At 37.7% G+C, this 13591-nt stretch overlaps 2 protein-coding genes across 2 annotated transcripts; one reads left to right on the top strand and one right to left on the bottom strand.

Moving 5' to 3' along the window:
- Nucleotides 1-112: 112 nt before the first annotated feature.
- LOC113671887 (protein DGCR6) lies at nt 113-3754 on the bottom strand. Its single transcript, XM_027188143.2, has 6 exons — nt 3476-3754; nt 2764-2924; nt 2146-2252; nt 1568-1666; nt 531-683; nt 113-253 (listed from the first exon to the last, which is right to left on the bottom strand). The coding sequence occupies exons 1-5, from the start codon at nt 3685-3687 to the stop codon at nt 579-581; spliced, it is 684 nt and encodes a 227-aa protein (XP_027043944.2). The 5' UTR covers nt 3688-3754; the 3' UTR covers nt 113-253; nt 531-578.
- A 28-nt stretch (nt 3755-3782) lies between these two features.
- LOC113671885 (PAX3- and PAX7-binding protein 1) lies at nt 3783-12054 on the top strand. Its single transcript, XM_027188141.2, has 11 exons — nt 3783-5117; nt 5444-5570; nt 6085-6282; nt 6906-7105; nt 7739-7889; nt 7992-8110; nt 8552-8628; nt 9001-9067; nt 9515-9661; nt 10779-10930; nt 11501-12054. Exons 1-11 carry the CDS (start codon nt 3810-3812, stop codon nt 11607-11609), a joined length of 2655 nt encoding a protein of 884 aa, XP_027043942.2. The 5' UTR covers nt 3783-3809; the 3' UTR covers nt 11610-12054.
- The last annotated feature ends 1537 nt before the right edge of the window (nt 12055-13591 follow it).

Genomic DNA, 13591 nt, shown 5'->3' with positions numbered 1-13591 from the left:
GAATCCAAGAAAGATCAGCGAAGAAATTCTCCTTTCAAGTTCATGTGAACTACAATGTTCAGATCATTCTAAGGAAACCACTATGAGAAGATTTTCACTATGAGCTTTATATGGTGGCACTTCAGACAGGCAAGATGTAATGAATACTGTGTGGGTGGGTAGAATTTGTTCTCTCAAAAATTTAACATCTTTTATGTATCTGATGCAAAAAGAAAGCTGAACTGCTACTTGAAAAACTTGAACTCAACTAGTCCGACAGCGATTTTCCAACAGCTTTAGATGACCTTTTGCCACCAGAGCGAACAATGGATACGCTACGTAAGAGGCGCCATAATTATACTCTCCCGCTTGTCAGAACTGAACGTTTCAAAAGGACCTTTATTAATAGATGTTTGTTCTCTTATTAGTTATTCAGTTAGTAATTTAGTTAGTTTATTAGTTTTATACTTGCTGATTTCATGTCATTGTAACTAAACACGTTTGTTGTTTAAAGTGCTTAATAAAGACTTATAATAATAATAATAATAGTCATCCCAAGAAAACATGTTCCAAATGTGTCTTTCCAAGAAATGTAGCCACTAACTGGGAGTGTGTTCCATTCGCTGTATAAAATCCAGTATATACATCTGAAGGCGAACTTCATTAGGGTTGTTTGTTATAGAAAACATAGGCACACCAGCTCTCTGTGCATGGAAAAAAAAAAAAATTTTATTTCATAGTGGCTTATGCCTTGAAACAGCTGAAATGTGCCATTTATTCCAAACCAGATACATTTTCACCCCCAAGAGTAACAAATGTGTTTTAATATCAATGCATTCTTGAGTAAACAGTTGCAAAGCACAAAATTTTTTTTTGTCAACCAGAGCATGTCGTGTTAATAGGAAATGTATGGAAGGCAGTGCAAAGAGTGATAAATTGTGCTTTAGGAAATGACAGGGTCGGAAGCAAATTTGTCCTTGCACCCAGAACATCCACATAGCATGGACTTGTTGTGAAATGAGGTTAACCTTTTAACTCCTGGAGGTGATTGATATCTAATTTCTCCCTAATATATAGATTTAGCCAAGCCTAAAAGCGGAGCTCGCATTTTTTTCCCCCACACATCTCAAGGGTACAATGCCTTGCCCCGGCCAGGACTAGAACCCAGGTCGTCCAACTCAGAACCCAGTGCACTGACCACTGGACTACTGGACAAAGCCATGGCGTTGGCGTGCCCACGTTACAGTTGACCTCGCACGTTAAAAGAAGCACCTTATACGGTCATACGATCGTACAGTCATACAGTTGTATATCCAAATTTTTTCGGCTTGATGGGTTACTACTATTTTGTATAATTATGGGGCTATGCGGGTTCCGCTATATATCCATACATTATACAACAAACAGGTAATGAGAATACTCAAGATTATCAGGTAAAGGTTGTTCTCTTGATCTAACACCAAATTCTTGTAACTAATTTAAAAGGAAATGTGTAGCAGCTAGACGGGAGAATTAACAATCAGACTTTAAAGGGTTAACCATTTTCTTAGAATTGAAAAATAAATTTAAAGCACAAAATACAGCTTACTTGGAGGGTTGCTTGTTGGTCACAAACAATCTGGTCCAACTCAAGGACTACTTTCTGATCAACTTGAAGCACTTCTGCCTCTAACTTTTCTTCCAAAGCCTAGAAATTTTAGCACTATTTTCAACAACATGCAGATTAAGGAGTTGGACATGCAGGCATCATCAAATATGCAATTTTTTTCTGCTGTCAGTTATGTTGCAGACTGATCAGAAGAGTTTATTTTATTTAAAGAGGTGTTCAGGAACCTGGTAAGAGAAGAATGGAGTTTGCTCCAGTTTATTTGTTTCTGCTGTAAATTGAGAGTTGCCAAAATAATTGATGGTAGCATGGAGCTGAACTGCAAGTAAGAAATGAGGCCTTAGAGTCTGCACTTCACTGAAAGTTGCAGTCAGTGATGGCCACTACCAATCAAGTATTCATGAAGATACAAAGGTGAGGCTGAAGGAAGTCTTAGGGTGTATTTGATGCCCTTTAAGATATGAGTGATGATAATGGACATGATCGCAGGTTAGGGGATGGGTTAAAAATTAAACTTTCAATGCTATCTTAAGCACTGTGATTAACATAAAAAAGCTTACTTTCTTTTCTTGTGTATTTGATGCCTCTACAAGAGGTAGATTATGAGGCCGTTGCTCACATTGCTGAATGGCATCTTTATGTTTCTTGGCCATCTGCATCCTCTGAGCTGAGGATCAAAGTAAATAACAAATACAGACCAATAATTTAACACATTTTATCCTATTAAATAATAATATTTCTATGATTGTAATATATGTTTATGATTTTGTCACTACCTTTCACATTCAATTTTATGATTAGTACTACCCATACTCCTAAGTCAGGTTTCCATGACAATTCTTGATAACCATCCAAAGATTTACTACACTCTACTATTATCGGAAGGCTGCTCTGAGCAAGAGGTTATATAATTAGATGCTGTGTGACCACTCATGCTCACACTCCAACAGACTGATAAAGAATAAAGGATTCAGCCAGAATATTGGTAACTGATTTGGCCAAAGTCACTTGGGTATTGTATGTGTTCCGATTGCTAGTTATTGGTACACCAGTTAAAATAGTTGTTATATGGTGCACCCATGCACAAACTGACAATTCCCACCAACAATTGCACAAAATAAAAATTACAAGAATTCAAATACAAATTTTTATGATCCAAAATATACATTGTGATCTACCTTTCTGCGAATTGACTAATTTCATTCTTTTGTTGAGTAAGTTTCTTTCAGTAAGTTGCTGTATGTCTTCCAGTCCCTTTACAATCTCAAATACTGTTCCATCAAGAAGACAAGTTGCAATTCCTGATAGTACATCATAAGTGAATTTGTTTTTGTAGGTACTAAAATGAAAGGCAAAAACAGGTTACTTTATTACATTTAGAGTAAACGGGTCATCAAAATTCTTTCCTTTCATTGCACTCCTTTACTACAGAGCCTTAAAAACTTTTAAAAAAATGGCTTAAATACAATTAAACAGAGTTATTAGTTAATTGAATATTTAATTTAAGCTTTCCTTTAAAATCATATCAGGCCAACTCGAACAAGGTGACCAAGACGTGAACGAGCACAAGGTCAATGCCATTTTTCCGAGGTATTTCAAAGCAAATTATGGGTCACTGCGCTTTAAATCAGAGAATAAAATCGTTACATTACGCCGTATTTACACAAAAGATTTGTCTTTGGCGAGAAACTTTTACGAGAGACTATAGTGGGTTTTGAGGATATTCTTCTCGAAAAAGTTTTTCATGGCAAGCTAAGTGTACTCATGTAATATAATGTCTTATGATAAAGACTTTTTTATTAATCGGAAAGCAAATGAGAAAACAAGTCATTGTAAACGTATTTAAATAAAGCGGAAGCTTTAAAAATACAAAAAAGGGGGAATTTCTACCCAGGCAGATCTCGAACCATGGCTTGAAGTTGGGTCAGATAACTTGTTAGTTTCTTTTGTTCCGCTTCAATCCGCTGTTGTTCCTTCCGGTACTCCTCCTCTTTTCGAAGCATTTCATCTCGAACTGTGGCCAGTAGATTTGGATCTAGATTTGTTTGATAATTCCATTTTGGTTGCCTTTGTCCCCCACCACTGCCATAAAAGTAGGACATTTTGAAAGAGAAATATGGAGTTTTGATGGTCAAGAGGGAGATGAAAACAGTCAGGCAAAACGCAATTGGAAGAGCGACACTGGGAATAGCATCCCGTGACACTTTACGCGCTTGTCATAATCATGGCCACCATGTTCAAGAAACACTCCAAACGAAATTTTCGGAAAAAAATCGACCACGAAGACGACGAAACTGGCGGTGATCGGGAAATAGAGAACATTCCTGTGATTTCAAAACCCGCGGTCAAAAATTCTAAACCAAAACAGAAAGACGAGTCAAAGATCAAGACCGCGTCGTCTAATTCATTGCTCAGCTTCGATGATGAAGGAGGAGACGAGGGTGAAGTTTTCAAGATTCGCAAGTCAAAAGAAAGCCGTCGGTTGGCGAAGAAACTGGAACAGGAGAGGAAAAAGAAAGAGGAATTTGACAAAGGGGGAGTTGTGAAGAAAAATGATCTAAATACTGATCAGGGCGAAGATGATACCGACGAAAGATTGGCTGCACTGAGAGCTGAGCTGTGTCAAATTGCAGGCGATGATGACGGGGAGGAAGCTGAAGATGACACTGATTCAGTAGCATCAGGACCTATCAAGAAAGAGCCAGCTATAATTTCAAGAAGTAAAACTGATTTTGGCATACCAGATGCAGCAACAATTCATGCAGCACGCAAACGGCGAGAAATGGCAAGACAAACTGAGCAAGACTTTATCCCTTTGGATGACACACAGAAATATGAGGGAAATTTTGCATCCACAGGCCGGCTAGTGAGAGAAGATGAGAATGATGTAAGTGATGATGAGGGGGAAGAGGGACCAATTTCGTTTTCTGTTCCAAAGAAAAGAGGATTTCCTGCATTGGATCGTCGTCGTGAGGTTGAAGCTGCTCTTGCTAATCAAGAACTTGAAGAGAATTCTGACAATGAAGAAGCTGAGGATGATGAAGAGATCAAACTCTGGGAAAATGAACAAATTCGCAAAGGTGTTAAAGGGGTTTCAGGACCTGTGGTCCAACCAGAGTTGCTACAAACAACCGAGGCAACAAGCTCATTGTATCAACAACAATTCACTGAAGAGAACTCGTTAAGTTATCAAACTGTACAGCAGCCTTACACATATGGAATTGGATATAATGATACACACACAAATGGAAATCAAACTTATGGACCTGCATTTACAACTAATTCACTGCAAAGTCGACATGCTGTTACTGTAGATATGATCTGTGACAAGATGAAACAGCAGTTGGGGACTCTTCAAGAGGTACATCGTCAACATAGAATGGACAATGAGAAAGCTTCATCTCAGCTGGAAACTGCTCAGAGTAACATCAAGAAGTTAGAGCGACAGGGAAGGAATGCAGAGCAGAGATTTAGTTTTTTCCAAGAGATGAGGGGGTATGTCAGGGACTTGATAGAATGCCTTAATAACAAGGTGGGTGATACAAGCATGTTATTACCAGAGCTGCAAATATTGGTTGGTTATTGGAAAGTCGCTGAACCAAACCTTGCCTTTATCTAAAGAAAAATTACTACAGCCTGCCTGGTGTATATATAGAAACTTCCTCAAGGACACAAAAGTGTGAATGGTCAAGTCACGACTGGGTTAATTTTGATATCTCGTTGAGTGAGTTTGTTTGACAGAGATGAGTTTTCAAATCGTTACATTCTGCAGAGTGTAGTAAAGCAAACAACATACAATTTAACATTATTGGTGAGACTAAACTGCTAATGATGATATTACTTTGTTGCTTTGAACAGGTACCTGCAATTGATGAGCTAGAAATGTCTATGCATGCTTTGTTGAAGAATCGAGCTTGCTTAGTGGTCCAGAGGAGGCAAACGGATGTCAATGATCAAGCAGAGGATTTTCTTAATGCTCAAGCTGGTAATTTTCTAATTTGACTAATATTTAGGTTGCTTGGAATTTCATCTTACACATGGTGTGCATGGAATACTCCCAGTCACATTAGCAACTATGACAGAAACACATGTATGAGGCTCATAGCAAAAGCCGAGGTTAAGAAAATATGATAAATTCATGAAGCCTCAGGTAACCTTTGGACCCCTAATTAAGTAATTAATTAATTAACTAATTAATTAATTAAGGTCACAAGAATAAAGGAATTGATCACCAACTAAAGAACCTCGAGATTGTTAAACAAATTCTACTTGTCAGCACCTCAGGAAATGTATGGAGAACATAATGGAGACTCTAGATGATGTTAGGGTGTAAGGGTTTAGACCCAGAGGTACTTTCTGCTCATGAATTATTCTCTGCTGATTTAAACATTATGTTGCCCATGGAAAGATGTCAAATCCCCCTTAACAGTACTGTCCAGTATAATAAACTTGTTCTATAGTTTCCTTGCTTAAGTAAAATTTTTTTCTCCTCCATGTAGGACGCCAAAATTCAGCTAAAGCAGCAGATCAGGGGAAGTTGAGACGCACTGCTGAACGAGAGGGAAGAAGAGCACGGAGGAGAAAACACAGAGAAAAGGAAAAGGGCAAAGCTTCCATACCAGACACTCATCATGAAGGACAATCAACAGATGATGAAGAAACTGAGGCAGATGCTGTCAAGTTTAGGGCAGAAACAAGTAAGATCTTCTTTTATAATTAGATCATCAGACAGGTCTAAGAATGGTGCATTGAAGTATTAAAACTTTCACTCCCAGTATCTCAGTAGTACTTCCCCTTTCTATCTGTCTTATAATTATTCTGGTGATACATACATGCAGTTATGTAGTTTGGAGAACTTGGTATTGGATCAACTAAAAATCCCCTAATTGTTATTTTTCTTTATTCTCATCAGTTTTCTGCTTGATAATGTATTGATATTGTAGAGAGAAATTCTGTCTTGTTCACTTGTTGAACTTAAAAGGTTAACCATGAGAGTTTGATGGTAAATTTGTGAAGACTTTGAATATGAATCACAATGTTGTGATCTATGCAGGGTTGATGTGCTGCTGTTGGCATCACTGTGTAACAGGCTGTCTGCATGAAATGGCCAAATGTTGATACTTCACTTTTTTCACAGTGTTTCCTGTGAAGTATTCATAGTATACAATATTACAATTTAGCAGCAATGTGAATTTTGTTATATTTAACTTTAATCATTTATTTTTGGAGGAACAGAACAATTTGATTGATGTAAAATTTGATAACTTTGTGAGTAATGACACCCAATCCCTTCACTGCCTCTTCTTTTCTTTTTCCTCAGAGAGGATTTTGTCAGAGGAGAAAGTTATTTTTGAAGATGTTGTGGAGGATTTTAGTTCCATTGACTCCATAAAATCAAGATTTGAAGAATGGAAGAACAAACATGAAGACTGTTATAAGAATGCATACATTTCACTTTGTCTTCCTAAACTGTTTGCTCCATTTATTAGACTGCAACTTTTGGACTGGAACCCATTTGAGGTACAATTGATACCTTTGTTTTGAACATTGTGAACAAAAGGGCAACTGAACTTGGCAAGGATATGGTGTACCTGCTGAGCACCTTGCCACACCCAAAGTTTCTCTGAAACAGGTTACACAAGATGTGCATTTGGTGTAGATTTAAGGTTAAAGTAGCTCACTATGATGATGGTCTGTGGGCTTCTTGGCGGCACAAGACAATCAAGAACTCAATACATTGCTCCTTATATGGATAATTTCCTTAACACTTAAAAGGCATGAATTTCATGGCAGACTCTTTACAATGCAGTGCTGTTTGGTGCTAATCCTTCACATCTTGCATTAAGCGGTGAAATTTCATTCAAAGTGCATTTTTGAACTAATGAGTCAGAAGTCGTAATTAGAAACAACCAAAAAAAAAAATGTTTATAGTTTGATTTCATGCAAGTGTCCTTGAGCTGAGCAGCTTAAGTTTTGCTCATTTATAAATGAGTAATATTGAATTTTCTCTTAAACTGACAACAATAATTTTTAACCTAATCTTTTGGCAGCATAGGCATTAAACAATCAATACAAACCTGATAAAAAAAAATGGTTACAGTATTTTGCTCATGACAGTACACAATTTGATGTTTTTTCTTTCTTTCCCTTTAGGTGAAATGTTTAGAGATTGAAGAATTTCGTTGGTACAAAAGTCTTGTATTGTTTGGATGTGGAGATGATCCCTATGATATTGATGCCGATGACCTTGATGTCAAACTTATCCCAATGGTGCTAGAAAAGGCTCTCATTCCAAAACTAACTGGTAATAATATTACTCCAATTCTTGTCAATAAATCAATAAAAAAGTTATTTGCATTGAATACATTTTTTAATACATGTTAACTCACCTTTAAATTTTTTTTAGGTCTTTTTGAACATGTTTGGGATCCTCTTTCGCAGAAGCAAACAATGCTGGCCATTAAGTTAATAAGGGGAATGGCTGAAGTTTACCCAAACTTTCATGCTCAGGATAAATCAACACAAGTGAGATCAAGCTTGTACTTTTTAAAAATTTGTAAAGCTGAATCATTTTAGACAGTTCATATGTGGCTAGTTTTGTTGCTTGTTCATACATGGATATCATCTTCTTTTGAAAAGATGTTTCATGCAATTGGCTCACTGATTGATTGATCATTTGAATAATTGACAAGTTAATCTTTGTTAGGTCAGGCAATCAGTCCAGTAAGTCAGCCAATCAGTCCATCTATTCACCAGTAAATCACTGGATTGAATTTTGAGTTAGCAAATCCAATGATTTGCTCTGTTGCGACTTTCAAGTTATAGTTTAGGTAAATCTAAAACAAGCAGCAGTCAGTAAATTGCAAAATTTTCTATTCGGTCAATCAGTGAATTGTCAATAGATATTTCAATTTCATTTCACTGATCAACGAGTACATCTTTCTTCTTTCTTTCCTGTTTGTATAGTCACTGTTTGCTGCAATAACCACCCGCTTAAGACGATGTGTAAGCGATGATGTTTATGTTCCTCTCTACCCCAAAAGGTAAAAGTTGGTTTGCTCTTAATTACATCCTTAAAATAAAGAGAACTGTGAAACTAGCTGGTTGCTGGCAAAGATCACTAACCACTTGGACTTTTTGGTTACCATGTGTGTTGGAATATTGCTTGGATTCTTAAGCAGATATGGTTAAATCAGCCGCCTTTCTCACTGATGCTTTTTAGTATTTTCTTGGGCATGGCACTTTACTCTCTTGGGTTCTTTCCACTCAGGGATATACCAGTAGATGAGTGCCTACTTACATTTTTAATTAATAAAGACACCTGCATGTTATCAAAAAATTCTGACAACCATTTGACTTATTGTTGTACATAATCCTTATTTGTTTTGGTTTGTTTTTCTTAATTTTTTGAGCAGTTTATTGGACAATAAATCTTCTGGGGCTTTGGCATTTTTGCAGAGACAATTTTGGAGTTGTGTAAAGGTATTTAAAATTTAAAATTTATTTTGCCACTTATGAAGTTCAGCTTGAGAAGTGCATTCATTTTTTGTTTTTTTCGGTTTTTACCAAATTAAGTTGATGTCTTAACCCTGTACACCCTAACATCAGTATTCATATTCTCAATACTCCTCTCTTCACATTTCCTATGTCACTTACAAGGAGAATTTGCTTAACAATCAAAGCTTTTAACATTGGCGACATCAGTATCCATATTCTCAATACTCCTCTCTTTTCATTTCCTATGTCACTTACAAGGAGAATTTGCGTAACAATCAAAGCTTTTAACGTTGGCGATCATAATTCCTTTATTCTCATGATCTTAATGAAGGATTCAGCAGCATTACTGTAAGGAGAAATCACATGCTGGTCACTCTTAGGGTTTAAAGGGTTAAACCTGCATTGTTTATTCTTTTCTCTCCTCTGTTGTAGCTCATGGGAAATATCTTGAAGTGGGAAGGCCTTCTTTCCTCCGCCAGACTGCAGGAACTGGCAATAGATGGTTTGTTGAACAGATACCTTCTATTAGCACTACAACACTCTCATCTTTACTATGACAGCCTGGAGAAAGTGAAAGCTGTAAGTATCGTTTTCATTCTTAACACCGTTGACTTACGAGTTGCAGTCGAATCCTGATAATTCGGACCTTCAAGGAAAGTTAAAAGGGTTCGAGTTATCGGGAGTCGAAGATACAGGCACTGTAGGTAGATGTACCCTTAACCAACGAAACCTGAACTGCCGCTGACACGTTTTGTGTAATGCAAAAGGGACAAAGATTACAAGTCTGCTTCAAAATAAATTACAGTAAATTTTTTGGACGGCAGTACACTGTTGTTTTTTATTCATCACGTATTGACAGACGTGGTTTGACGTGGTTCGAGTTATCAAGGGTAAAAATATTTAGAGAAAAACCTGAAGAGAAACTACAATTACTTTGAGTTCGGGGAAGGTTCGAGTCAGCAAGTGTAAAATTGCAATAAATTTATGACGGGAATCCAAGGAAATAATCGATTTTGGTTCGAGATCGGAGGGTGCGAGTTATCGGGAGTCGACTCTTCTATGTGTAAAAGTCGCTCCGTGCGAGGCGGTTCTATTACCAAAGCGCCTATCAAAATGATCGCTGATGACGACAAAATACAACAACTATCACAGTTTAGGTAAACGCATGTGTCGAGAACGAGAGTACAGGTACGAGAGATCCCACCTCTGTCCTTCGTGTGCGTGATCTCTCGCTCTCGCGAGCTAGTCTGAATCCCACTTGCTTGGTGATTTCGAGCGCCAGCAAGGCGCTTTCGTGCTCCAGTATTCCTCTGAGTAATTATGCTGGAAGATTTTCCAATTACTGTCTCCCTCTTCATTATATCATGTTGAAGATTACTAAAATTTGCATCTCTGCTTTAATGAAAATGATGGTTGTTAATTTATTTCCTTGTCATTGCTAGGTTACCAGATACCCTAAGGCATTCGAGTAAACACTACTGCATGGGCATATATTGCGATTTAAGCCTCAATTCAAGTTTGTTTTATAGAAGCGTGATCCAAAACAAAGTTACTCCAACTTGGAAGAAAGTAAACAGAGTGAACACATTCTTCAACAAGAAGACACTATAGAACTGAAGAAATATAAACATCAAATCCCAAAACTTGCATTAAGGGAGATTATAAGGAAATAAAGCAATTTTTTTCTCTCTATCAGATCACAGCCACGTTCCCCAAACAGTGGTTTAACGAGCAGCAGCAGACAACAGTACCTTCGTTAGAAGCGCTGGCACGTTTCCTTGCAACTTTAGCACTCAATATACAGCGGTCTTGTGCCGGGTGCCCTGAGGCCGAGAAAAAGAAAGCAAGGTACTTTCAGCTTTTGATTTGATTTGATTGCGGTTCGTTTCTTTCTTTTTTCTTTCAATTCAGTTTAGTGGTGGCATATATTGAAGGCTGAACAACTTCAGTCTCGACGAGTGTCGATGAAACCGGAAATTTTATATATTATTTTTCATTATAGTAACTTCATGTAGGAAGGGCAGTCCTTGCAACTGTCGTCAGAGAATTTGATCAACCTTTCAGCAACAGTGAGCAACTGACACTACTGACCGAAAAATTTGTTTGAATTGAGTAACTGAAAAATCTGTTTGAATAGAGTTACTACTGGTAACTTATAACGAGACCAGCAATATGGACAGTGACCAAGACAGAATTTCTCCTTACAAAATCAATTCGGTATTAGGCAGAAAAGTGACGAGAATAAAGAGAAATATCAATTAGGGGATTATTAGTTGCTGTAGTACTAAATTCTCCGAACTAATATATTAAGAATTGTATGGCAGAGTTAATAGAATCACCAATGAGACCTTGGGAAAGACAGGGTTAAAGAAGGCTCGATTGTCTATTGATTTGTTTTGTTAGTATGTTTGTTTTCAGAAGCGGCATCAAGAAAGTTATACAAATTCTCCTTCAGTTAAGATCCGTGGACAAAGCAAAGATGGTAGCGGCAGAGCACAATATGGATGACGTTGTCAAAGATGTCTGACAAAGACTGGAATCGTTGCATCTTGAACACTTTTAATATCTGGACATTGAATCCATTTATATTGGACCTGTTGTTTAAAACTACTTTCGCGACTTGTCTGCGGCCGTTTTTGCTTACGCATCTTTTGAGCCCCTAATGTTTCCGAGTCAGCATGACAAGGTAGCATGACACACATTTTGGAAGGATTAAATGGATATTTATAAAACTCTCACCAATACGAGACTGTCCCTGGCAAACATTTTCTTGACTATAGATGCTGCAGTGTATAGGGACAAAGTATATTTCTCGGTAAAATACTCTTGGTAGCAATTCTTTCTCGATGAATTACCTATTAAGAACACTGGCAATTCACATAACGTGCATTTCGCACGGAAGTCATGCAATCTTTATAATACCATGCGAAGAGATTTAAAAAAGGTCTCATGACATCGACATTTTTGCGTAACTAGTGCCAGGCAAACATTTTCCGTGTACACTTGTTGGACCAGTGAAAGTCTCTTGTGTATACTCACCGCGGTTCCCGATTTAAGCGAAAGTTGATAATTCGGCACCATTTCCGTCATTTAACATTACTTAATGCCATTGCACCTTTTTCTCTAACCAGCAGAGCAGGCGTAATTTTGGCGAGCGAGTGCTCCGTGTTTTCTTAACGAAAATTACGGCTGCTATCTTTGAATTTGATGGCAGCAGAAGGGTGGGGAGAGAAAGAAATTAGTATTAAGAGGGCGGTCAACGGTGAAAAATAAGGGGAGGGGTGGGAGAGTGAAGGTCTTCCCGCCCTTTACCCATACTGTACACTTTAACTCCAATTCAAACGTGGCCATTCAGATGAACGGTCGCGAGCTTATAACGTTAGCTCGTCCTAATGAGACGCCGAAACACCCTCATCTAACCGGCCAAAATTGCGCAAAGTTTCCCTTTCTACATAAAGGGAGTAAGTTCCTCGCAAATGGTTTCGAGAAATATCCAAGTTTCTTACGTACTGAAAAACGGTGAAGGTCGAAGGAGGGAGTACACAAGTAAGCCGTTGATGGACCTCTTCCTGAGATACTGATTTCAGACAGCAGAGTGCGATTTTGGACCACCGTCTGATTTTTAGTCAATGGTGTCCGATTTAATAAACAGTTTGATTTAGAATTTAGACACTTGTGTCCGATTTTAGACACTAGTGCCTGAATAAAGACAGTAGTGTCTAATTTCAGATTTTAGACAGTGGTGTCTGTTTCTAGACACAAGAGCCAGATTTCAGATTTTAGACACTAGTATCTGATTTTAGATCTTAGACATTACTTTCCGATTTTAGATGCTAATGTGCGATTTTAGACACAGTGTCTGATTAATTTTTTAGACACTATTGTCCGATTTTAGACAGTGGCGTCTGATTTTGGACACTAGTGTCCGATGTTCGACACAAGTGTCCAATTTTAGACACTAGTGTCCGATTTTAGACTATAGAGTCTAATTATCCTCTTCCTATCCTCTACAACCCAACTCACTTTGTACTACACCTTAATTTATCCGTCTATTGTAACTGCGCCTGGTCGTCCACATACGTATCTAACTTAAACAGAATTTATTACTTGCAAAAGCGAGCTGTGCGGGCTATCACCAACTCAGACTATCGAACCCATTCCGCTCCTTTATTCTCCAAACCAGGAATTTTAGATATTTTCCAAGTCAATACGTTTGAAATCGCCAAATTCATGTTTTATTATAGAAATAACTTATTGCCTCCATTGCTTCTCAATCCTTTTGTAACGAATAGCCAAATTCGCAACTATGGTACCAGAACAGCCGGTAATTATCAAACACATTTGTGCCGTACAAATCTCAAGCAATTTACAATTCTCTACCAAGGTCCTAAAATTTGGAACTCTCTTCCTGTTTCAGTCACTCGTTCGTCAAACCTTCTTAGTTTTAGGACGAAAATGCAAGAGTTTTTACTTAAATAATTACTGAATTGGCCTAGCCGCACATTCGCA

Source organism: Pocillopora damicornis, chromosome 8 (genome assembly GCF_964200805.1).
Source record: "Pocillopora damicornis chromosome 8, jaPocDami1.2, whole genome shotgun sequence".
Lineage (NCBI taxonomy): Eukaryota > Metazoa > Cnidaria > Anthozoa > Scleractinia > Pocilloporidae > Pocillopora > Pocillopora damicornis.
This window is presented reverse-complemented; position numbering and strand designations above follow the sequence as displayed.

Coding starts and splice junctions, on each gene's coding strand:
- LOC113671885 (XM_027188141.2), top strand. CDS start 3,810: ATGGCCACCATGTTCAAGAAACACTCCAAACGAAATTTTCGGAAAAAA. Junction 8,111..8,551: donor CTCAGGATAAATCAACACAA/GTGAGATCAAGC, acceptor CTGTTTGTATAG/TCACTGTTTGCTGCAATAAC. Junction 9,662..10,778: donor GCCTGGAGAAAGTGAAAGCT/GTAAGTATCGTT, acceptor TCTCTCTATCAG/ATCACAGCCACGTTCCCCAA.
- LOC113671887 (XM_027188143.2), bottom strand. CDS start 3,687: ATGTCCTACTTTTATGGCAGTGGTGGGGGACAAAGGCAACCAAAATGG. Junction 2,925..3,475: donor ATGGTTCGAGATCTGCCTGG/GTAGAAATTCCC, acceptor CTTTCATTTTAG/TACCTACAAAAACAAATTCA. Junction 1,667..2,145: donor CAAATACACAAGAAAAGAAA/GTAAGCTTTTTT, acceptor TAAAATTTCTAG/GCTTTGGAAGAAAAGTTAGA.